At 40.4% G+C, this 26,141-nt stretch overlaps 2 protein-coding genes across 7 annotated transcripts in view; one reads left to right on the forward strand and one right to left on the reverse strand.

Moving 5' to 3' along the window:
- LOC111269121 (ras-related and estrogen-regulated growth inhibitor) overlaps positions 1 to 11,472 on the reverse strand; it is a 17,614-nt gene extending 6,142 nt beyond the window's left edge. Inside the window, exons 1-3 of one of the 5 annotated variants that reach the window (XM_022848499.2) lie at positions 11,369 to 11,472; positions 10,447 to 10,520; positions 7,579 to 7,862 (exon numbers count right to left, since the gene is read on the reverse strand). In XM_022848499.2, the coding sequence (XP_022704234.1) occupies positions 7,579 to 7,597 (19 nt within the window). In that variant the 5' untranslated portion in view covers positions 7,598 to 7,862; positions 10,447 to 10,520; positions 11,369 to 11,472. Of the gene's footprint in view, positions 1 to 7,578; positions 7,863 to 10,446; positions 10,521 to 11,013; positions 11,222 to 11,326 lie in introns of those variants that run through there. The other 4 variants (XM_022848498.2, XM_022848497.2, XM_022848500.2 and 1 more) reach the window with 4 other exon arrangements.
- Positions 11,473 to 11,621: 149 nt separating this feature from the next.
- On the forward strand, positions 11,622 to 25,651 carry LOC111269128 (uncharacterized). Of its 2 annotated transcripts, none has more exons than XM_022848509.2 (14): positions 11,622 to 12,285; positions 17,335 to 17,477; positions 17,842 to 18,062; positions 18,235 to 18,680; positions 18,819 to 19,428; positions 19,578 to 19,761; positions 20,011 to 20,275; positions 20,433 to 20,714; positions 20,894 to 21,110; positions 21,400 to 21,929; positions 22,124 to 22,688; positions 22,888 to 23,302; positions 23,696 to 23,957; positions 24,420 to 25,651. In XM_022848509.2, exons 1-14 carry the CDS (start codon positions 12,073 to 12,075, stop codon positions 24,582 to 24,584), a joined length of 4,518 nt encoding a protein of 1,505 aa, XP_022704244.1. In that variant the 5' UTR covers positions 11,622 to 12,072; the 3' UTR covers positions 24,585 to 25,651. The 2 variants fall into 2 exon arrangements, with proteins under 2 accessions (XP_022704244.1, XP_022704245.1); XM_022848510.2 differs by having other exon boundaries at positions 20,897 to 21,110.
- The last annotated feature ends 490 nt before the right edge of the window (positions 25,652 to 26,141 follow it).

Below are 26,141 nucleotides of genomic sequence, written 5' to 3' on the forward strand. Positions count from 1 at the left end.
AATAGCACTCACTATGCACATTGAACGGTTGGTATAAACCGACATGTATTAGGTTCGTAACTGGCATGACCTTAAACGGTACCCTTGCTGAGGTCACTGAGGCGGCATAAAAGAGAACGGCATAAAACGACTATCATATATGTCATGACAATAGTGATTAAGTATGAGGTGTTATTATAGTAACCTAGGTTTTCTCGCACGACAATAATTGTATAGCTAATAGAGAACGGACGTTAAAAATCAAATCAAATTTAATAGTTGTGTGTACGCTGTTCGTTGCATTATTTACATGGCATAGACAGCCATACCAAATGTTATGAAGGTGCCAGAAAACAGAACAACTGATACATTTCAAATGTCAAATGACAGGCGTTGAATGGTACGACCAGCTCCGATAATTACTGCAGCGGCATATACGTACGTCGACTAGCAACTAATAGTAGTAATGCTTTCCTTTTCTTCATATGTATTAATGTAAATTGGAAAACTGAACGCTATGTTTCCGTTAGATAAATAGGCTAAGGTTTTTGATTCTGAAAATTGTATCCGTTTATCCAGAAGCCTCTTTGGATAGATCCAATGCTGTATTCCTTATAGCAGCACAGGCATTTCCGTAAAGAAGTTAAGAAGGAGATGTCAGAAAACTGCAGGCTAGTGTCATGAAGATACCTGTTTGATTACTATGTATCGAAAAAACGTCTAGTAAATAAGGGCAACATTTAAAATTGAGCGAGTAGAGCTCGCAATGTGCCCTTCATTGCGTTTAAAACATGCATTTTTCAGCTATATAGCGTGTACGTCCATGTCTCCTAGCTGAACTTGAAGCAGCACATTTTGAAAGGTATAGACAACCAACCCAAATCAATCGGCTGAAAACAGAAGTCTAACAAAATTTCAGCAATCCATTAGTTGCGCGTTTGCGTAAATGTTTATGATTTTCACCCATTTGTCAACCAATTTGTCGTCTTACCACGAATTATCAGGTCTGATGTTGAAGAACTCAAAAGCGGATCGTTCTCAAGCCCTTTTTTACTATCACCTGTTCTGAGGCGAGCTCCATTTTTCAGAGATTGTAAAAAATGCTATGCCGTCAGCGCAAAGTTTGGAGGATAAAACGCTCTCTTCTTGCAGTGTTCAAAGCTCTTTTAAGTGTTCAAAACCCTTCCAGTTTAGCCAAACATAAGTTCATCCGGCTTCAAATCTCCGGCTTTCTCCTGAACATCCGTGTATCAGGGGGTTTCTATTCGTATCCGGAGCTGCCAACTCGCTTCCCTGCTTTACGTTAACATACCGATACTATTACGGCTCAGTATCGGGAGAAATGTTCAAGGGTATCTCATAGGTTGAAGATACTTCACGATAATCAAGACACTGCAATTCATATTCTCGAGTAATTTTTGCGTTTGTGCCAGCGGTCTTCGTTTAGAAATGCCTTCGGGCGGTCCGACCAAAAGGGTAAACTCTCAGGTCCAAAGGTGCAATTATTGAGCTAAGCAAAGCACTTTTACATAGGAGCTCTTTCAGCCATGAGGCCGCATACGGCAAAATTGCCTCCGGTAGCTTCCATAGCTTTTCGACATTGCTAGATGTCAAAACAGATCTAAAAAATGCATTTTTCTACCAAAAACGTATCTTTACAACCATCAACGCGAGCTAACAGTCCAATAAAGTTAAACGAACTTATGGAGGGGGACCCCCTCCCCTCCCAATTACTATTTAAGAATAAAAAAGCAGTAGATAGGTAAAGGGATTCTTTGAAAAAACTCCACTATTTATAAATCAATTCCAGGTTTTTCTGTCACGTATACACTACAGACACATTGGTTGGAACAAGAATTCTTCGTGTGTCTCCAGTTTCCATAATTTCAGTGTTGAATACCATTTTCAAGATGCTATTGATGCTTTCTGTGCAAACGGGTCGTGGTTAAGTCCTACGCTCAATGGTATAGGTCAATTTTACGCTCCAAAAATTTTCAAAACCTTATTATTCTATGTTGACTGATATTAAGACTAGCACACCGGTTCGATGTACTTGCGCTCTGAACTACAATATCGCAAACTGCTTTTAGCGTCGAAACACTTCTTTCATATTTTTCCTTAAACCTGCATAGAGCTAGGTCTGTTGTATGGAAATGTTGGCGGCAACACGCAGTTTTTTTTACTGCACGAGTGATGACGTGCATTTTGTGTAGGTGATGCGTTTTTATGACGGAGCATCGGAGGCTTGTTGTGCTAGAGTGCTGATCCCTTATGTCGGAGACGCCTGCCGAATTTGTTTAAGGCTTCTTGATAGTATTCTGTGATTATCGTGGATCTAAGAAGCATAAACTCATAACTAAAAATGCCCCAAAGGCCGAAAAAACTCGTGAGGTGAACCTTAGTCTTGTATTTCGATGTGCGATTTTTTTCAATCTAAACCGATATCCAAAAGGTTGAATCGTGGTCTCTTCCTAATAGCCATACGTTTGTGTCTGGTCACCCGTAATGACGTGTTCAATTAAGCTTGGCTATTTCGGAATTGCCAAAGGTTTTTCGTGATAAAGTTCTTCACAAATACCTAGATATTCAGTTGTCTCGGCACAAGCTTTATCGTACGCTTTTTGGTACCTAGTGAACAGGTTAAAATGGCCTAACAATAACTCCATCTTTTCTGTTAGGTTTTTGTGGTGGCTCAGTGCTCGGCAAGTGAATAGTTTCACCCTAACCAAGTTCTTGTTCACGATAGCAGTCGCAGGACTGTCCTGCGTTGAACTCACCTTTGTTCCTGAAATATTTAAACTAACTGCTTACTATGTGGTTTCCGTAGATATTCTGTAACACCCACCAAGTGCCTGTGCGTTTGACCTTATTTTCCACCCAAAACTCCAATTCAGGCCCGTTGCCTGTCGATTTGGGAAAAGCAAAACACTTACTATACGGGTTTACTCAATCTCACCGGAAAACTCGAGATTGCATCGGATGAAATTAGGCGTTCTTGAGTGGCAGAAGCCCTGCGAAAATGGGCACGTCTCACAAGCGACAAGCATATGTAAGCCATTTGTTATTACTCTTATCCAGCGGCAGATGATATTTAACGAGTAACCAAAATAGCCAAAAAAAAATCTAATACGTACAAAAATCTTTTTTTTTCAGCACACTAATAGCTAGAAATTGGTTTCAAGGTCAAAGAAGTCATCGCCATCTGTCGATCGGCAAGTACGCTTCATGCATGAAATACACTTGCTCTAAAATAGACACGAATTTTAATGAACAAACATTAATTTTTAGTCTTTTCAGGATAGAATTAGGAAGCAGTACGTTTGCTAAAGCCTATAGTTAAATAAATAGATGAAATAGCGTAAATTTTAAATCGACGTTTCCGCAGTCTTGACAGAGTTTGTTAAGCGAATCCTTATTCGCAGAATGAACTTCGTGGAGTTTCTAATGATTACCACGACGACAAGTGGGATAGGCTGTATACTAATCTAGGCTTTCATTATATAAAGGTTTCATTAGTTGTGTTTGATTAACGAAAGCCCTTCTCGTGGCTTGGAAGGAAGGAGTTCGGTTATGCAGGTCAGTAAGTGAGCCGTTCAGTTCTTAGTAGGACCCCAGTGCGTCACGATAGAACTGTAATAGCCGTGCAATATTAGCATGCTGTCTCATGCTAAGATTCAGTGCCTTCAGGATATTAGTCACAAGACCACCAGGACAAATACCGAACTGCTCATCAACTGCGCCGGTTTTACCAATGAATTAGTCATTCATATGGAAAAGAAGAAATAGTATTTAATGAAAAAAGTTCCATTATACAGGTAACACCGCGCGCGTACGCTAAACATCAGGCCAAACAAACACCACTATTGCCGTTAACGTTACATCATTAGTTATACGTAGACAAAAATAACAACACGTTTTCATGACGCGTTCTGCAACTTGCCTCGAATAAGTTTGTTCATATACTCGGCAGCGATATGCAATAGCCATACATAGTGAAGATGCTAGCATAGTGCAGCATCCTGTACGATTAACATCATCTTAGTACACGTACTGGCTTCTTGTCATCGCGCCGAAGTAAATCCTTTTCGAACGAATCGAAGGAGTCATGGCAACCCTTTGAAGCAACAAAGGGTGCGACATCAACCGTAAAATTACACAGCAAAAAAGTCCATATTGAAATGTCCTTGCGGCGATAAAAGGTTCTACTCAAGGAAAGGTTCAATACAATGACGACAACAACAAGGAGTTAGAAACGACATTACGAAATTTCGTTAAAAATGTAACTGTCACAGTTCAGACCCATTGCACCTCTGGGTTCTAAGTAATAGAACGTCTGGTAGTAGAACCATGAACACGTAACTCTACAGACGGTTTGGCTTTACGAACGGTTAGGACACAAGAAGTAGCACGTTGCTTACGAAGACAAATTCAGGAAATTTAAAAAAAAATATTCAAAGAATTCAATAGTGGTTTTCACACGGCCCTGAAAGACGATTTTGTAAACAAACTTGAAAGATGGGTGTTCAAAAGTAGCATTCCAACTTACAAACCATTCATCAATGAATAAAATCAAATCGTTAAGTAAATAAGCCCCAAAAATACGTTCTATCAATTACAGCGTACCCCACGGGGAAACTATGGAACCAATAGAAATGATGGCTTACCTTAGTAGCGAAAAACGAAATTCGCATCGAATACGCTAACAATATGCATCGTGTATAAATGTTACCTTACTTACACTACAGAATTAACAATGTAATGCTCAGATAAGCGGATGTATCCCATACAACAAATGGTTCTCAATACATGACTTCTTCTGGTAGTTCCGGAATGTGCCGAAAAGAGACTAGGGATTTACAGAACAACATGTGAAGCTCAGTCAAGGAATGCATCCGACGGCCCCGTGGTCAGTAACACTACAAAGACAAAACACCTTGGAGTCAGACCAAATAGGAAATTATCCTGGCAGAGGTATATATATCATGAGCACGTTAAAACATAAAGAAGGCTATAATTTCACATTCGGCAAAAACATGTAAACCGATTAATCTAGCAATGGGCAAAATTGTACACAGAACCATATTTGAATTAGATTCGATACATTATTTTTGTCGTAGGTACCCGCTTTTCCGATTACTCTAAAGCCACCAGAACTACTAGAAAATATCTGTTAGAGGAGTTGCTTTGGTAAACACGAAGTACATAGTAGCGCCATGGTACAATAGAACGAAAATACTGCCGTTAACAAGATATCTGCAAGTGCCACTGACGAGTTTCAAAAGCACGACGCAGTCTGGTCACAGGAATCACAACGTCGACAGCCCACTTAGCCGACTAGCGTAGCTGACCAAACTTAGCCAAAAGGACCCAAGTTGGGACTTTCTCAAACACGCTTGGAGAGACAAAAGGATTGTACATGTACCGATCGATATTAACAGATGTATAGCTATCACAAGTAATGATAAACAAGACACTTAACATAAACAATCCATGATATCGGTCAATGTTTATTGTAATACAAGCATCTTACACACCGCACATGTTGTTAAAAAAATCACCATCTTGCGCTATATATTCATAAACAGTAAACGGGTAAAGGTGTGGTCTGGCAGGCTCATATGGATTTCTTTAAATGCGTTGCCATGGTAAACATTAACGAACAAGCATGGTTCAAATACCAGCGTTGGCAGAAGTGATTACCTCGAATGCATAGCGAGGAAAATAAGATATTAAGAAGGTAAATATGGAATTATCATCTACACTAATAGCTGCTTGTGTGATTGCGATGCAGTTGCAGTGGTCCATTAGAGAAACCCTAGATTAATTCAGCAAGAACCATTTCGGTTAGACCTTTAGTGAGAGCTTGATGCCGTTCTAAAAAAAAAAAGATTCCGAAGATTTGTTCGTAGATATAGACAAAACACTTAGGGGTACCAAATGAATAGACATCAAATGAACATATGTACGCGCATTTTAATGAGAGAATACGTGCAGGCACTTGCCTTTGCCACACGGAGAACCCCAAAGAATCCCATATCAATTAAATAAAGATATTTATTTAAACAAATGTTACTCAGTCAGCTGTAGCATATCACATTATAATATCTGGACAGTACCATTAGTTGTAGAAAGGTAAGATTACTATTAAAAAAACTTGACACTCACAATCCTTTTCCCGGTTCAATCATTTTACTTGATACTGTGTGTCCAAATCTGATTGAAGCATAGTTGACCTTAAACCAACGACCGTGGGAAGCTACAATAAATTAAAGCAAGCGGCGGCGAATAATTTAGCTAATAATGATTCTAAATGATGATAAAATAATACTAGCTTAAAATGCTGACCTATATTCTACGCTGATAGGTATTGATTTCGTATTAATCTTTTCTGCTTGGCCAATTTGTGCGGAAGATACATCAAGGTCGACGAGCCGCCGGAAAAGAGGCCAACACCCAGCATGGCATCATTTTAGTGCATCATGTGGTGCAAAAGAGTTGTAGGCGGTCATGGCCGAAACATTATACGTTCCGATGAGCAAAACACATCGTCTTCTTGTTTCGATTTACGAGTTTAGCTTTCTGACAGAAAAGCTACATTTATATTTAACTATAATTTTTCAAGTAAACGTGAACCTTAAACTTGACTCGCTTAAGAAAAACTTACTGCGACAACGTATTACCGACACGTGTCAGTTTTATGGAAATTCAAAGCACTCAATTGATTGTTTTTCTTTTTATTCTTTACCAAAAACGCTATCCGATTCGTGTCAATCGCAGTTGCAGTATTAATGAAAACTGCCAAAGCAAAACTAACCTTTAATCAAATTTCGAAGATTTAATCGATCAATTTAAAAAACAAATGATTATTTTTACTTTTAAGAAGCCTATTTGATTAGGCTTAAATTTATTATTATGCAACAAGATTATAACTGAGGAACTTATAATTGAAGTGAAGGTAGAAGAATATAGATGACGTCTGGACAATTGCTATACGTGCCCATCAGGATCTACTCGCCACATGGTTTTGTGTCGTGTATTCTAGCCGAATCTAGAAAGAATGGATGGTTTTAAGTAAAGCGTACGGGCTACTCCTTTAAATCTGCTAAAGTTGATTACGGTTGACACATACGCGTAACAACTTTATCGACGTTGACCTTAAGCTTTGTTTCCCAAGCATAATAGAGATCATCGTACTATTTGAGCTGCGCATCCAGTGTTATCTGCGGATTCTATTCGTGTGAATGATGCCATGGGCTTGTTACACAAAGACCACGACGCTGAAATGTAATATTATCCTGAAGTGACCTACAACACATGCATAGAGTATGGAAAGTGTTTTCGCAATAAATTTAGTGAAAATAATAACCTATATCCCATCTGCATAGATATGCATTCATTCTATTTCTACCACTAAGAATCTGTGTCCGCCCATTTCTCGGACCCACGTTGATCCTTCAAGGTATATTGCGTTGGGCTGATTTTTCATTGGCCGAATACTTTTTCTAGAGGACGGTTGGCTAGATGTTATTTTTTCCTAAAGGAAAAAGCTTTTTCTATAAAGCTTAATATTAATTGTTGGTTGGTTGTAAATTGACGCACCACCATCGGTGTAAACCATCGGTGCAGGCCAGCATTTCGACTCCCTCCAGAAACTCTTCTAGATCTAAGAACCCGTCATAGGTCAGGTTCCACGGCAATAGTGCAAGGATCGAGCTCTGCGGGACACCAGCGGTAAACGCGTACTCCTGCGCCCTGCAATTACTTTCCGTTTTTCTGAATATGAATGTGTCGGCCTGTCTGTGCAACCCAAATCGACTCCTTATAGTTGTCGGCCTTTTTCCGATAAAGCGGAATGTTAATTTAGGCACGCCGGAGCAATTTGCCTGAAAACCGTCAATAATTTGTATATTGTTTTTCAAGCTCTAAACAACACACGCATTTTTACATGTGAAGGGTAAATTTTACATTTCACCTTTTTACGATTTGGCGGTAAAAAATAGTTTTCCCGAAATTGTTAGAACCTGAAATATAAACTATATCAATTCATTTTCTTTTAGGGGGCATACATACTTCTTCTAAGGAATAGCTTCTTCTTCTCATAGGGGGCGTAATGTCAATTTGGAGAATTTGCGAAATGGTTAATAAAATACAAACGATCTCAGCATTTATTAAAGTTTTGGCCAGCTAAATATGATATAATGAAATAAAACATTTTCTGTTGACTGTTGAGGTATAAAATGGTGATTCTTGGCCTATGTGGTTCATAATTTTTTTAATACGAACTCATGTCTTATAGGACCGCTTTATAGGGTAAATACTTTTTTCGGTGCCTAATTTCATGTCCCAAAGGCAGGCGTAATGTTAATTTGGGTAGCTTACAAAAGACTGATTATATATGAACCATTTTTAGATATAATTTGTATGATTTTCTCCGGGTGGTAGAATTATCGAGGCGACGATATCAAATAGTTTTCCACATGCAAATGAAGTAAATTTTTCTTGGGTTGATAGTGGGAGATTTTCAATTTGGCTCAGTTACACGTAATGGGTTAACGGATAGACGAGAACGAGGCAATAAAAACACTAAGACATACATAGCAAAGTTATTATAAGCAAGACTAATGGGTTATATAACTGCACCAAGCTTACGAAATCCCCAAGAAAGGGTTTACTAAACTAAGAAGATAATAATTACTATAATCAGTAAATGAGAAGACAGAATAATGAATCTCAGATTAGGTATAATACGGATCGAATACTAGCCGACCGTTATTAATACTAATTCATAATAATATTAATGTGATCACTGCAGCCGTTGAAATGTTTCAGTGAGGAAACGGGATCGATATTGCTCATAGATTGATTGAATCTGAGAAATAGAATTAGAGGAACAAACTATCAGCTACGGAATAATGAAATTTATTGTGCAGAGTCTGAAAAAGGTTTTAACCGAATAACTGTGTGGATGTGGATATACAATCCAACAGTAGTTTACGTTAGGCTAGGGTGAGCGCGAATCCAATACGCTCGTATAAAAACAGGTTGCAAAAGGATAAAGGGATTAGTAGGCAAGGTAATTGCGACAAGATAACTGCTGGTGTATACTATAGTGGTTATACTAGGCAGGGTGTAACATGAACAAACCAAATCCCCGGGTCTGCCTACTCTGCAGGTCTAGCCATCTGTGCGCGTGAATGCCATTTTCTTCTTGGTGATTATCTTTTCTATATAGTGTACTGTTAATTTGAGCAAGCTTGTCATTTTCTTAAATCGCCCACCGACCGTGAAGAATTTCTGGATTATTCATGTATAAATTCTTTTCCAGTTCTACACAGTGGATGAGAGATTAGACTTCAAGAAAATTGACTGATTTTTTACACTCCTTTGATTTAACCGTTAAGTGGTGATTTTCGCTCAAATTATTACTAATGAATATATATATATATACATAATATATATTTTTTTTTATTTAAAGAAAATATTTATAATATTTAACTTGAATTGCTTTTTTCCGGAAAAGTAGTTTACTTTTCGTTTGGAAGTAGGGATGCTAATTTGGTTGATTTGTTGGTTAAGGTTGATAACATCTAAACCATTTCGGTATACACGATTTATTTTTCTCAACTGGATGATACTTTTAATTTTTCTTTTTTCAAGTTCTGTCTAAAGGAACTTTTTCTTTTGCGTCATGTCTATTCAAGCAAGCTGACTTTGCTTTTAGCAATTTGCTCAACACTCGCCGAAAATTTAGGACATATTTATCTCGGAAAGTTGTGTACTCTTTCATACATACAAGTTCAACATTACATTTCGGAAGGGGGGTCCGATTTTCTTTAGATTATGGCAAGACAGGCGCGGGGCAAACCCACGGGCCTGTTCAGTAGTTACGTAATTTCATTTGCCTTTCTACAATTCCAGTGATCTGCGAAAAATATATTTTTCTTTTATTCATTAATCTTATTCTACATAATTTGATTATCTGGACGTAACATAAGCACAAGCAACTAATGCTCATTTTAGATAATCTGGATTGCAATGTATGGAATGAGGAAACTCGCCGCTAGGGCCAGCCAACCAAGCAGCAAGGGTTTGAGGTACGAACAGACCCCCTTTAATTAATCGGAATTGATTTTTTTTGCAAGTATTTTTACAAAGCTCCAAAAACTTTGCGGAATGGTGGCAGACATTCCTATGAATTTCTGCAGTAATTTTGATCTTTCAATCCTAATTCTATTAATACTCTCCAGTATAATGAATATTGTTTAGAAATATTAATACAACGTACATGGTCCTTAATTATTAGCCGATTGCACTAACTAAGCGGAGGACAGCGTATGAATGTTCCACTTTTGGACAACACGTTAGCTCTATTTGGCTACCTGTAGACAAAAGTTGTTTCCTTGTCAATAAAATTAGCTAATATAACAAAGATTCCTTATGGGCAAAAATAAGGTTACAAAAACTTACCTACCGCGGAAGACGCTAAAATCCCTTAACATTCTGTATTCTTTATCATTCCATTAGACGCTATTCTTGTCATGCTGAAAAGTGGAGCAAAACGCTTTAAAAAACGCCGTAATAAAACGTAAGTTAAACGACAGATTAACTTAGTTCATGTCATTATGAACTTATTTTTGACGAAGTATCGGCAACCCTTTAATTTTTATTTATCAAAAAAAAGTATAAAGATGTATACATTTATACATAAATGTGTATATACTATAGTCTTTGAGCTTCATTAACTGTTCAATCAAAGCCTAACGCAATCAAACTAGTTTGCAAATGAACGAACGCTATAAAAGCATAATAAAAAAAAACAGCACCACTCGAATGTGTCCTGTATTTGTTGCTATTAATACTGCGGAGAATTTATAAAATTAAAGTTGTATTACTTAATAAATCATAACACTACTTAAGTAAAATTATATGGGGTTGAAACTCGTAATGGGTATTGCTTCCTATTATGCGCCTGCTGCACGATTAACTACGAATCAGCTACAGATCTTATTATAGGCGACCACCGCAAGAACTGACAAATATGAGATTCCGTGCCGCGGAGCAGAACCTCTACGTCCTACTAGTCGCACGCCTGTTCACCGCAAGCGCTCATCGTTCTCTAACGACTATCACATTTGATGCTCTCTCCTTCAAAGGAAACACCAGCCAACTAAGTGGCCTTTTCACTTCTTTACTTATGGTGTTATCGTCACAATCTTTGTTTATTTATCCACCAGCTGGCACCGCGGCTTCTTAGCTCAGTTCCCTATATATATATATATATATATATATATGTATATGTATATCTATATATATATATATATATATCATAGTGATAACTTCAACTTACGATTCAATTGGCTATAGGCATATAGAAATTGATGAACTTTACCAAAACAAAACGTGTCGACCAGCCAAATGACTGCAACTAGGCGAACCCTACTTCCGATATCAACCGCCTTAATGCATTCGAAGACAATTTACGGTAGCAGACCACCTTGAAGAGGTCGTTTCAAATTGCGCGCCATCATCATATTGGCAATGGATGTTCCTTCCAGTAGTGGTTAGGCGTCCGATGTCAACAAATAGAGAGAGTGCGTTCGAAAAAAGCTGGCCTTATTCAAGTGCGACCAGCAGCAGCAGCAGCAGCAGTCGCAGCGGCAGGGGCAACGGCAACAGCAGGAGCAGCAGCAATAGTGCAAGAAGTGTGTGAACACTTGTCGGTGGTGTTGTTGTTGTTGCGTGATAGTAGTTGTTGTTGTGTGAGTAGTGCAGTCGAATGCAAGAAGAACAACCCACTACTGAGCGTATAGCTGCCGCCCCCACCCACCCCCCTAATACAAACCGTGCGAGTGTGTGCCGAGATCGCCTGTATGTGTGACGACGAGAGCAATGGTGGTTTAAAGCAAGAACTGTTTGTCGTCGAAGCGATAAGTTATGTGCCGTGTTGTTCAATAGCGCGACATTTGGGGCTGGTGATACAGCCGCCGCAGCTCTACTATCATCGGCAACATCAAAACAAATTAATACCATTAGCACAGCTGGCTCTAGCCAGCTAGGACAGCTAGCCTTGCTTAGTCTGCCAAGCAAATAGTCATGTCCGAGCCCAGGAGAGTGTCGCTGCAGCCGGCGGTTGACCGATTAGCCGAGCGAGTCGGTGATCCAGCAGGCGGCGGCGCTGTCGGCTCGAAACCGGCCTCTTCCAAGAGAAAGAAACGCCTGACGATGCGTTTCAACTTGGATCTCGGCGATCCCAACGAGGACGTCTGCCACGAGTTTAACTATATCGAACTCGTTCGAAATCACAAGGTATATTACACCTATACAGAAAGCCCCTAATAGACGCGACATAACTAGACTAGTGCAGTCAAACCGGGCAGATTACTAAATCAGATCATTGTCATTGCCGTTAGTATCTGATCCTTCCATTGGATATTTGATTTCGGCTATTCTGCTTGTATTGTTGTTGCAAAGTAAGCTCAGGCCTGACTATCTACTCTTACGAAAAAATAATGTTTTTTCGTGACTATAAATTCTGGATAGATACACTGATTGTCTCACTACTGTTTCAAGATTTAGTTCTTACTATTCAGTGTTTCTGGCATTGGATAGCTGTACAAGTCAAATGTGCACAAAGTTCAGGGTTTGTATTACGGAAGTCCAGTTATGTCCATCTCCGATGTCAATTTAGATATATTTTGTTGGACAGGTTAGCATACAGCGCATGTTATTCTTTATCTAGATTAGGTAACGCCAGTTGACTTCTGCGTCTTCTTGTCAAGTGACAGTGTCCTACGATAACAATTGTGTGATAAGAATGATGATAATGAAATCAACTCAGTTATTGAAATCATTGGATAGCTGTGCGCCATCCCCCGCTTAGCGTAACCGTTGCCGCCTTATTTGCAGACACGTCTATTAAATGGTAAATCATTACTTACGACATAAATGTCGTATGTTACTGTAGTCATCACAATTGTTATAGTTGTGTAGCGGTGTTCTTTCTTTTTGCATTGGTCAAGAACCCCTCGAAAACTTTAGTTGAGTATAGGGTGGCATTTCTTTTTTTGTTTTGTTCTGCAATGACTCAGACGGTGTTCGAGTATGCTTGGATATTCATCCTATTTAGCTCATAACAAGATACCAAATGAAATATTAATCGATCACCTCTATAAAGATTTAAGGCTATTAAAGAACAATTTTTTTACTAGAGCCTATGGCTCTGTGCTTGAAATTAATTAAACTTCTTCTTTAAGACTCAGGCGTATCTCTGCAAACTAGTTAATTAATAGTTGGATTTCACCATTTGACGAAAAGCAGCACAAATAACTTAAAGGCCATTTCTTCATTTGTCGTCACAATAACAATCCTTAAAAATTATGTGTCAATTATTATTACCGATACATATATTGGTCGCCTCGTTGACATGCTGAAAAATCACAATATGATGTTAACAACGCGTACGAAAAGCTGCTTGAAGTATAGCAAATTGTGCTATTGGTAATTGAATAACCTGTTGAACAATCAATTATTAAACTCTGGTATTGTTGAAGATAGATTTCTTGCAGTATAAGACAAGGGTTACTAATAAATAAGATTCTAGTTTCGTTTCTAGCAAATGCAATGTACCGTTGTATAGTACAAATTATAACAGCTTTAAAAATTTTGAAAACATTTAGATGGGATGATATTAATTAATTTGCCTTTTATTGAGCGAAAACAATTTCTTAAAATAGACCACAGTATTAAAGAAGTCGTTCGTGTTAAAAGAACCAAAAAAAACGAGTGAAGTGCTCATTTGCTGTGAATTATCCATATCTGACGGGAGATCGGCTAGGTAGGGAGGGCCGTCAGTGTTTCTCCGGTGGAGACCCGTATTTGCTATAGGGACTAGTATTGTGACCTAGTAATAATAGTAAGAGCAGTCGGAACCACTCTAATGCCTGTAGTAGTAGTAGTTGAAGAAGCGACTGGGGCAAGGCTTCCTCATTTGGTGGTAACTTTGTCTGCGAGTATGTGCGTGTTGTATGTCGGACAATGTTATGTCTAGAAGCACAAAAGCAGCCTAGGGCGGAGGGGAGACGGGAAGACGAACGGTCGTATTTTGACGTATTTGTGCTTGTCTCCAATATTGTTCACTATGTCGATGAGGCAATTAAATGCAGACAGAAACCTTCACTGCCAGCTATATGTGCTTTACGTGCCTGCTGCCTCTAACTTGTTTTATTGACCGCTTCGAGGGCGAGCTGCGCTAACCGCAGGAGTACTGAAACTTGTCCGACAGAAAAAGGAAACAAAGCAGTGCAAGCCGCCGGAGAGTGGGCCGCTGAGAAAGACTTTAGTCAGAAAGTGGGAAAAGTGCGATCATGCCATTGTTAGAACGTATGACAGCCAGTAAGCACCTCTTTGCATTCGCCAAGTTACGAACGCTTTTGATCAGCTTATTATTCTGTAATGTGTATAGCTGATAATTCAACTGTAGTTACTTCGTGCGGCAGTTCGTCAATTTCTGTGCTGTTATGATTGTTTGATTAAGTTGAAGCGTTCCGTGATGGCCCTGTGATTGATAATCTCACCCTGTTTTCCCATTATTGTATAGACACACTATTAGCATTAGCAAGTTCTGCTGCTTTAAAGCTGCCACATTCAGCTTCTCTGCTCTCGCGGTAATAAATTTTGATGTTAGCGCGTCGCAACGTGTAAATGGTGACGTAAAAGCTGGGTGTGACCTTCCAATCCAAGGTGATCCTTCTGAAGCTCTTCGTTGCGACCAGCTTCGTTTGTCTGCAATGAGTCCGCTGAATCAGCGCATTCAAGCACAGTATCGTATTGGGCCAAACGTTCTTCAGCCACTGAAAAGAAATCTCCAGTTGCGATGGGATTCCTATCTGCCATCCTCCTGTCGTTTTTGATAATCGAATGGCGGCCGGTGTGGTCCCGGATCGAGATCTCAGTTCCAGAGGCGCAATCTCGAAACCAGCACCGTTGTGAGCTCTATGAGAGGGAGCTGGAGGTATCGGGCGATGTAGGTTGCTCATTGGTCTGTATCATGGATGGATACTTCGGAGGAGTGCAGATTGCCGACGAACAACCCCGTCGCGCTCGGGCTGCGTGCCGTCCAAAGGGTCATTACTGTCGGAACCCAGTTGAGTCACGCCTCAGCGGGTTCAATGTTACGTACAGTTTTGGTCGTTGCAACGATCACTGCCAATGTGTTCCGGTCAAGTTGTCAGAATATCAAAACACACCGTTTCAAAAAGATCTCCGAAAGCACGTTCCCTATAGTCCTCGCTCATACCTCGATGGCCATATTGAAGTGTTCAATCTTCGGATCACAGTTCCACCAGTGGGAATGCGAAACGCCTCTGGGTGTGAACCCTATGAGAGTGCAGTGGTTAACCCTTCCGTGCTGACCCAAAATCCGGATGATGACTGCAGGCAAGCCTGCCAAGTTGTAGGTGTTTTAGGGCAGGTTGAGATCCGTGGAGATGTGCGCATAGTAGAGGAAAAGTTACCAGAATTGACCAAATGCAAGATACCTGTCCGTGAAACTAAGGAGGTGTCCGTACTTGGCACACGCTATCTAATTCCGGGAAAGTGTATGGCCGGATTATGCGTTCCAGAACAGCTTGAAGCCAAAGTCAGCAGTGATGTTATACAAGGTGAAACTTTCTCAACTGAAAAGGAAAGTACGGAGCCTCCGGCTGAAAAATAAGAAAAAAGGCCGAGTGAACCCGGTAAACGTAGTATAACAGGCGGCGAAAAGGGACCAACAAGAATCTTAACCGACAACACGATAGCATTGATTACTTTCATTTGTGGGTCTATAGGTGTATGTAGCACCGCAACTTACTGGAAATTTTGTGCATACTACATGTCTGTCGACTATTGATCACGATTCCAAGAAATTTACAAGAAATTAAGAGATCTGTGTTCTGAAACACTGAACGCCACATTACATATGTATGATTATGATTTTTATTTATATATTTTATCTGTTATAGTATAAAAGTTCTTGTTAGACTATCATTAGTTGTTCTGAACGGCAGAGCTGTAATAGTAATAAGTAGATAAAGGTATTAGATAGACAGATATTTGTAACTGCCTCCCATATTTTTCTTTATGCACCTGTTGCAAAGTTTAATGTTGTCATCGGCAGTGTACTTTTGTCTTTATGAAATAACTAATCAGGTGAGGTAAAAGACAAATTCTGATGTTTGTTTAAAATGTTAACGTGTTTAAATAAATTTTGAATCACAAATATATTTTTTTTCGTTGTCCTTGTATTTTCTGTCACCACTATACGTGCGTGCTTAATAATAACGCATGTTGCTCGAAATTCCTAATGCATTTAATGGAGAGCTTAAAGTACTTTACTTAAAAACATGTTAATGTTTTTCAGTTGTTTGCGTCCTTGTTTACTGATTTGCTGTCATTATATAGAATACTAACGATTCGACAGGCAACTACAGAATATGGAAATCGAACCTCGTGGTTACTTTATAAGCTACAACAATTGCCAAATAGTTTGCGACGCTCTATTTGCTGAATCTCTATTGTTACCTTTTTATATGGTGCCTGCATAGAAAATTCGTATGTGCAAATTCACTAACAGGAAAGTTAGGTCGAATTGATGTCATTTCCTGGTAGAAAGTTTTGTGCTAATTTTCTTAAATACAGAACTTTTTCGTAGCAGGGCGAGCTCTTGCGTCAACTAGCCGTCATACAAACACCTTGCTATATTTGTCTCTATTTTTTGAGTCTCTTAAGTCTTCAGACCTGAATGTACACAAAATACATATTTTTTGCCCTAGTGACCTTTATATATAAAGTCGTTGCAGTGAACAATTAAAATTTTAAATTGGCAGTAATATTGTCTTTAACCAGTGTCTTAAGTATAGTAAGTAAATTGTATGGAAATGGCCCAGTGAAAACTGGGAAAGTGAAGCAGACATCTGAAATTCGGTGAATACTCTTGAGCAAGTACTATAATGATGAAAACCAGGGTTAATACATAAAACATCTCACACTTACATTTCCAGAAAAAATGCGTTGCTTAAATGTGATAACTTGCAACATGACATTGGACTGATTTATATAAGACTTCACTCAAATCCAATTATTGATTTTGTGATTTTATCGATTGGATAAGAACGTAATAGTCGATTTAGATCCTATTGATTTAAGCGTGCGTACAATGTGCAATGAATAGATCCATGCAACAAATGACAACTATCGCACGCGCAATAGCTTGTTTGTTTGGTGATTATTCATTATTGCTCGCCTTTTTTCCCAATATTTGGAGAAAACTACGCAAACTTAATATGCTAGCTTTGTATTGTGTTTTCTGCTTTACAGAGGTGCAAACCGGAACCTCCAGAAGGCGATGATCCTTTTGAAGAGTCAGATGAGGACGAAGTGGCAGCGATTGCTAGGAAAATGGAAGAGAAATATGGCTCAGTGAAAGTGGCCTGGGACGATGACGTCGATAGAGGTCAAGGGTAAGTGGTTTTGATGCAAGAACTAGTTCTGCTAGTTTTCAGTACCTGTAGATTATGCGTATATAATAAGATATGCGCATTTATGAATCAACGTTAAGGGGTGTAAATCTGACATTTTTTAGGGAAATTTATTTCTCGTTAAGCTGAAAATATGGCTAATACAGATATTGACGTATATGATTTGAGTTCAGTTGCATACATACAGGTAAGACAGCAGGTAGATGAGTTTTCCTTTGTTTCGTACTGATTAAAAAACTGAAATTGCTACGTAAGCCTCGAGAATATATGCGTACCCCCCTTAAATACTATTTAAAGATCCTTGATCGAACTTAACGTCTCGAATTCGGGCATTGTAATTCGTCAGCTATGATGAAGACGATTCGTTTATCGACAATGGAGAGGCATATGATGAAGTAGTGCCGTTGGACCTGAACACAAAGCATGGTGGATTCTACATTAATTCTGGTGAGCTCGAGTTTGTTCACGCTCCACCTCTCCAGTACATGCATTATCATCAGCAGAACGAGGCCAATAAAAACAAGGTGACGTTAGAAGACTCGCCACCCGACGAAGACTCCGAGCAAGGTCAGTTAGATAGACGATGCTGTCTATATTATTGCATGATAATGAATACTGGTGTAATTTCAGTAAGCTCATCCCTAAGGTTAGCCTTTTAAAGTTAATCCCCTTTATTCAGTTGAATATATAGGCAACATGTCACTAAAAATATATTTGTCAATTTTTTTTTATTTTGTAGAAAGCGAACGAGCCCGATCGCCGAAAGAGGAAAAACAGCGGAGTCCCTTGAAGGTTAAAAGACGGCGAAAACGCAAGCGATTAGATTCGGATGACTCAAAGGATAATCGAGATCAAGGCTTGGGTGAAAAGGAGCGTGAGGACCGCAGGCAAAAACGAAAAGAAAAAATGCTTATGCTGAAGAAAAAGATTAAGCGGATTGAAAGTAGTTCCGATGAAGACGCTGATGGCGATAGAAGTCCGGATGACGCAGGACAAACGGATAGAGAAAAAGCTGTCAAGGACGAAATCAGAGACAACTTGAACCGAGTGGATCGGGATAAGGACAAGGAAATGAAAGAAAAATTGTTAGAGAGGATGAGTGTCAAGCAGGAGCGACAACTGGATGATGCAATTGAGTCTGTAGTACGAAAAGCCCGTGAACAAAACAAAAAAGAAGTCGAAGAGGTACGACCTAGATGAGCTAAGTGCAATAAGTGGCACGGGATTATTGTTTTATCATTAGTCGGTTCAAGTCATACAAGGGACGAGATTTTTGGATATTTGCTGATTATGCTTTAACTTGTTTCGGTATTTTATTCGTAGGAGGAACTGGAGTTACTGCGTCAGCAGGAAGAAGAAATGGAACGCGAGGAACGCCAAAAGGAACGACGACAAAACAAGGAACGTCTCGAACGAATCGAAAAAGAACGCCAACAACAACAGCTCACCGTACCGAAGGATAATAAAGATACTAGTAACCGGGACAACAAGGAGCGGTTACTATTACAACGGGAGAAAGACAACAATCGAGAAGCTCGAGATCGTATACAAATTCACCAAAAGGATCGCGAACCCGAAAAGGACCGTGAACGAGATCAACAGCGGGTCGTGTTGCAACAGCAACTTCAGTCACAACAGCAGCAACAGTCGCAGCAACAAGTCAGTAGTCAGCAGCAATCGCAACAGCAACAACGAATAGATCAACCACGGGACCGAGGTGACTCAAGGGACAAGGAACGAATGATGATCGAACAGAAAATTGATTATTCTGCATCAGTTGCTGGAGCGGCCAATGAATTCGCTCTTCATAGGCTACCTGACGCTGCCGTCAGGTTGCCTGACCGTATGCCACGCGATCTTGAGAAAATGATCGCAGACATTACAGCAGTGGCCAGAGAAAACCTTGGGAAGAGCAAGTTTTTCCAGGCAAACGGTAAGTCGACCACTGAGATGGCCGCGCACAATAGGCAAACTGCAGTAGAAAAATTCTAAGCTTCCCAGAAATGACAATTTTCAGTACAACACACTTTATTTGTTCATAATTCTTCAGTAAATTGAATTTGTTTTCGTATTTTCCTACAGGCGTCAATGAAACCTTACTTCATATTGATCGAATGGCACGTCAATCCCTTCCGTGTTCACAACGTACTCAGTTATACGCCTATCTGACGGCACACCTGCCTTGCAGTAAAGAAACCTTGCTCAAAAGAATAAAAAAACTGCGATTGGACGAAGAGGATATGAAAGTCAAAGAACCTATGGCGAGGTAGGATGCGTCAACAGTTTTAGAATGGGGTTTGAAGAATAAACTTATAATTCATGAAACGCTCGTATTATTTCAAGTTTTGTTTTTGTAACTAAAGGATAATGTAAGTAAAAGCTGGCCTGTAATCACTTAGTTCTTTCATAATCGAGGAGACAGGGTGTAAATGTGGCAAATGCTTAAGCAGGTATTTATAAACCTTATCGAAAAAAAAGTTAATAAACTGGTTGATGTTATCGTGTTGAATTACAGATTTAAAGCCGAATTAAATCATATGGTTGAGGAGCAACTGGAAAGGTATCGACGCCGGTGTAAAGAGGCGGGTCAGACACCTTGTGGTGTTTCTGACTCGGAAGCCGAGGATAACGATGTCCGCGTTCACCGGATATTTGAATGGACAGATGCCCTAAGACGTCTTTTCCGAGAAGTCGTCTCGCTCAAGCTCAAAACGTATGAAGTGTCCAAACTACGGGCGACATCTGCCGAAGACTACGTCAGAAACTTTTTCGAAATTGATGTAAGTAGCGCTAAACGGTTCATAAATTTTCCTGTACATGTTAGAAGTGATTTCCTTACCCTCATAACTGACAGAACGATTCATCGAACATTGATAATTCAAGCGGTTGCGAATCCTATACCACGCATTATTTAAGTGTTTCGTTTGTCCTCGACAGATGATTATTTTGTGGCCTCGTGGCTGGATGAATGTCCGGACCCTGTTGCGGATGGCTCGCGAGGAGCAACTTTTTCAGAGAGCTCGCTCTGATTCTATCGGTTCTGCTCCCCGGAAACTCACCCAGCTGCAAAACTTCGGGGGAGCCAATGGCACACCTGGCGTGGAAGTTGTACCTAGCGCCCCGCACACACCAACGACGCCTCTTGGAGCTCTCCGTGCAAATAATTCATACTCGTCGATCGAAACGCCATTAAAGGATTCGTATAAGGATGCCATGCAGGTAAGAGACCTTTGTCTAATCATCTACGTGCTCTATGATATGAAACCACGCATCTCATGTAATACACCGGTAAATCACAATATTTTACGCTAATGCTCAAGTTAAGGCATTGCTGAAGGTAGCAATAATTGCGTATGCGCTGACAGAAAGTTCATTGTGCGTCGTTTTGTCGATTTCAGCAGCTGGACGTGACACCGTCCTCGCGTTCCACTACCCCAGGAAACACTTCAGTCATTCGTGAGAAAGGTTCGTCAGGTGCAAATACACGGACGCCCGAAGACCCGCCTAGCGGGCTCCGAAGTCATCCGTTAACGCCGGGATTAGGAACTGGCACTTCGTCTGCTGCTTCTCGCGAGCATCGTGACTCCGGCCATTCCGTTCTTTCTGTGATCTCTGGTCAGTTCACCTACGCAACACACCGGCACCATAATGCTTAATTGGATTGTTCCATCGAGTTACGATTTCTGACAAGCCCTGACAAGCAAGTCACTTCTGAAAGTATATATTCATATTGGTCCGCTCATGACATCCCTCAATTACATCTCAACATCTTATCTTACGAATCTTGTCAGAGCAGTTATAGCATTGTCAGCATACGAGCCATACGTAAAAAAGACAATTTGGAGGAAGTGGAGTGGTTGTAGCCTTTACTTACTCGCTCTGTTATTATCGTCTACCATTTCAGATTCGCCTTCCGTACTAGTGAAAGAAGAGCGGGTACCGTCACCCGCAGTGAGTCCACCAACATCGAGCGCTATAAACGATCGATGCTCTCCTATAGGTATTACCAGCACCCCGTTAGCGGCGTCAGCCGCAGCCCATTCCGATTCTGCTACAACCCCTGTTCACATGAGTGTCATCACCTCATCTCCTGCCAAGCAACAACAGCCGTCACAAACGGCGTCACAACTTCTGCCACAGGTGGAGACTCCTTCGTTCGGCGATTCATTTGCTCCTCTCATTGCCACGACAGCAAATGTGACGACGACAGGCACTAACTCTGCCAACCATGCGTCATCGGCTACAGCCCAGACTCCTGCTCCACCAAAAAAGCAGCACTCGGCCACGCCTCTGCTAAAAGCAAACTACCAAGCGGCATTACAGAAAAGCCCACCTTTTGGCACGTCGGGCGGCGCATTGGCAAATGCATCGACAGGCGTCGGTTCATCAACTTCTGCCGTCACGTCGCCGTCCGCGGCGCAAGCCTTTGCTCAGGTACGAAGTTAACAACACTGCACTTACCAATAATTTAGTGTTCCAGAATACGATAAATAAAAACATATGTCTATATATAAAATTCGATAATACGTAGGATATCGTTTGAATGCTCGGATTCAACAACTAAACACAAGTGTTCGTTTTTTTAAAGTAGAGCTTTAATACGCAAGCTGTTTTCTCTCTTTTCTCAGTTTTCGCAGAAGGTGGCCGCAGCTGCGGCGGCAGCAGCTGCAGCGGCCTCGAACGCTGGCTCTATCAGCTACCCTTCATCAGGCACAACCCACAAGTCGACCCAATCGTCCACGACGATGGCGTCATCTGGAGCAACTCATACGGCGGCTACGAACAACAGTAGCAGCAATAACAGCGGACAATACCATCAGTCGAAATCTGCCACGCCGACCTATCAACAACAGCAGCACAAATACCAGCAACAACAATCAGGGAATAACAGCCAACAGCAATCGACGCCTCAGGCAGGCCACCAGGGGGCAAACAATGGCAACAATAGCCATTATGGGGGCTCATCTCATAACAATTACTACAGTGGATCAAGCGGTCAGTCTGGTGGACAGCAGCAGCAGCAGCACGGCAGTGGCAGCGGTAGTCTAGGGGGAGGCGGAGGATCTCACAGCAACCACGCAGGTGGCGCTGGAACGCACACGAGCAATAGTGGTCACCAGTCAACATTACCGCGCGACAAAGAACCCCTCATGGCATCACAAGTGTTGGATCGAATAATTACGCAGCAACTTGGTAAGTACGTAGGAAGAGCGGGGTCGTCCGATTGCCAACTCTACCTATCTTATTTAGAAGACTCAAGAATTTTTAAAGAGGAAATGTTCTGGAGTTGCTTAACAACTTCTATGCGATACTACTATCCCGTATTTATAATGCGCCCGTCAGAATGTAGGCCTTCAAAAATATAACGATATGCGCCTAAAAACGTTCGCAGCCACAAACTCATACCCGAGCAGTGGAGGCAACACGCTACACCTGTCATCTACAGGCAGTTCGGTAACCGCAGCTGTTTTTGGAAGCGCGACCACCGGTGGTAGCGGCAGCAACTATCCTACAACAACGTCCGGCGGCAATTCTGTTGGAAGTTATACAATGGGAGGAGCTGCTTCGCTAATGTCACCCCCGTCGCACCGTTCCTCGCACCAGCAGTCGCAGCAGTCGCAGCAGCAGCAACATAAATCACCCCAGTTACCGCGTGCATCAATGCCGTCCTCATACAATATCTACGAGGCACTACAGCAGCCTCATAAGAATACAAGCTCTTCAGCTAACAACAGAAGCTCCAACAGCAGCAGCGGCACTAACTGTTCATCACAGCAACAAGGGATGCAGGTGCAGCAGCAGCAGAGGTATAACTTCTATTCGATTTCGTAAGAGACTGATATCCTTCATCATAGAGAATGGTCATATATATACGAAATGCAATAAGGGAAAAGAAAAAGATGCCGAACGAAAATAATTAGACAATTTATTTCCTTGTACTAGAATTTGAAGGTCTTCGGATGGACAGGTTGGCTAAAAACTGTTTTCTGAAATCACTAATAATAAAAATAGTTGTCAGAAGAAAAGAGAAGACACTAAATTTTGATACTATACATAGGAGCTAGTAATTTAGCAGTTTTTTTTTTTATTGAACTCTTGCAAGGAGACCTCGTGCGTGGGTGAAACACATTTTCGTTACAATGTACTAGTTTCCCAGCATTGGTAATTCACATATTCTGCCAAATGTTCTTACATTACAGAAGCTCATCTAATTTGGAGGGTATGAAGTCCTTCCCGTCGTCGATGACTTCTCATTCCCAAGCGGCTTCTCCCGCGACAACGATCCCTTCATATTACACATCATCAGCAGCAGCAGCAGCCTCGGCTGCAGTAGCGACGTCCGTTTATCAGAACTCAACTCACCAGCAGTCTACGTCACAACAATCACAACAATTGCAGCGTCAGGCGGCATTGAATTCATCCGTGCCACAGGTCGCCCACCCCACTCCGGTGTCACAATCGGTAAATAAAGGCGAGAAGACAGCCAAAGTCTTAGGCAGATAATTGCATTTGTTACAATATAGCTTCTCTGCTATACTTGGTTCTTTATCTTCCGCATAGCTCATATGTATTGCTAAATGGAAACAGTTTTCAAAAGGTATTTAGGTTCCTTATAGTGCAAAGCATTTTGTTGTTAGCTATTTTTGAGCTTTACTGCTTTTCCCCACTAGAGATTATTATCGCTATATGATGTACTTCTTCTAGTCAATGATGAATATACAGCACTATTCTAACTCACAATGCATCAAGACGAGTCTAAATGTTGCAAGTGTGGCATTTGGTAGAGTCGTTACAAGTTGCTCTATATATATATATATATATATATATATATATATATATATAAAAAGAAACATATACTGGTATATGTATTCGAGGTAGATCTACGTGCGTTTTGCCTAATGCTCTCGCCATCTACCTTTTTAGGGCCGCTATTCGTGGGGTTCTCAAACAATGTACTCAACTCAGCAACAGCAACAACAGCGCCACATGTATCAGGATCAGCAGGAAAAGATTCTGTATCAGCAGTATACCTCTCAGCAGGGGCAGGATAACACATCACAGTTGCACCACAACCGGCAGCATCATTAAATATCATCAAACAGCATTATAATAAAATTTCAACAGTGCTTCTAAATGGGCTATTTGGAACCATCACCGCAGCGCTGATAAGGCCATGATCTAAAAGCAGGCATGACCGAAGGTGGTGTTTTAAACCAAAATGGAAGTTTGAGTTAAGGATACGCATGTATCGTGAAAGGCACTTATAGAATAAGACCGACATTTTCGTAGACGACAAATAAAAATGAAGCTGTTTTTTTGATAATAAAGCGTGTTGGAGCTGATTAAAAATGACGCAGCTACTTGGATAAAAAAACAGGTTTATGTTCTCTACTTATTGATTCTATAAGGTCCCTATAAGTACAAGAACACCCGTACAGATATTACAAATTCGAATTCAGAAAACAGAAATGATTGAGAGGATGATCTATTACATTTACTTGGAAGCCATGATACCTATAGATTATATATTAGGTAGCTGAAGAAAGGCTATCACCTGTGTAATCATAGCCAAACTGTTTCATACTACTTGTCGTGTTCAATGTATATATCAATATAAATATATAGATATCAAATGGAAAAACATCTTATTCATGTGACGAAACAAGTGTGTCCGAATGCGCGCGTATGAACCGCGGGGGCGGTTGGCGGCAACACCTAGTAATATTGTGGACAAATCCGGGTTATCTCTCCATGAATTAATTCATTGCTTTATTCATTCATTTGTCATATCACCCAGTTTTAAGAAGCTGCATATTCAAGCAACTAAACCCACTAATAGCTATGAGAGCTCAGCAACAACTATGGCCGTTCTAAACAATGATAGAACAGCCACTGGATCTGACGATTTAAACTTCCGACAAATACTTGATAAAGGTGGAAGAGATCAAGGAAAGCTTACATAAAAAAAATAACGTTATTAGAGCATAGCAAAGAGTATTCGAGTGTACATGCACCAAAAAAGTGTCGATAACTCCGTCAGTGGCCAGTGGTAAATCGTCGTCACTTTCGACGTTGCCACCATCCCACACAGTATTTTTGCATTGATTTAGTAAATGTATAAATTATTTAATAATAAGAAGACATATATGCCGTAATGTTTGGATTTTCATTTACATATATATATATATATATATATTTTAGTTAGTTAATCATATATATATATTAGTTGGTTTAAACGAATTTCGTATATGTCGATTAAACAATAATAATAAATATTAATTTTACACTTTCCACTTTGGATGACATCAAAGCTGTAGCCTGTAGCAACAAACTTAATCATAAGAATAAACCAGCCCTTTTCACGAAGTAGTACGAAATCTACGCAATCATTGGCTCTATGTGCCTAAATTTTGCATCTATTGTCCAGCCTGGTTGAACAATATTTTACACTAACTTGAAAAATAATCTTTTCTTTTTAAACAAGCAATGCTTTTTTGGCCATAATATAAGTCTGTTTAGATTTTTCTAGTGCGCATATATATCAGCATAGGCATGCTGGTAGATTGACGGCCAGTATCATCTCTGCCCATCTGACCCAATATTGACTCCCAATACGTCCTCATCATGAATGGCTCACTGTCGATG

The sequence above is a fragment of the Varroa jacobsoni genome, unplaced genomic scaffold (genome assembly GCF_002532875.2).
Source record: "Varroa jacobsoni isolate VJ856 unplaced genomic scaffold, vjacob_1.0 scaffold_1356, whole genome shotgun sequence".
NCBI classification, from domain to species: Eukaryota; Metazoa; Arthropoda; class Arachnida; order Mesostigmata; family Varroidae; genus Varroa; species Varroa jacobsoni.

Coding starts and splice junctions, on each gene's coding strand:
- LOC111269128 (XM_022848509.2), top strand. CDS start 12,073: ATGTCCGAGCCCAGGAGAGTGTCGCTGCAGCCGGCGGTTGACCGATTA. Junction 19,762..20,010: donor GTCAAAGAACCTATGGCGAG/GTAGGATGCGTC, acceptor GTTGAATTACAG/ATTTAAAGCCGAATTAAATC. Junction 21,111..21,399: donor CGTTCTTTCTGTGATCTCTG/GTCAGTTCACCT, acceptor CTACCATTTCAG/ATTCGCCTTCCGTACTAGTG.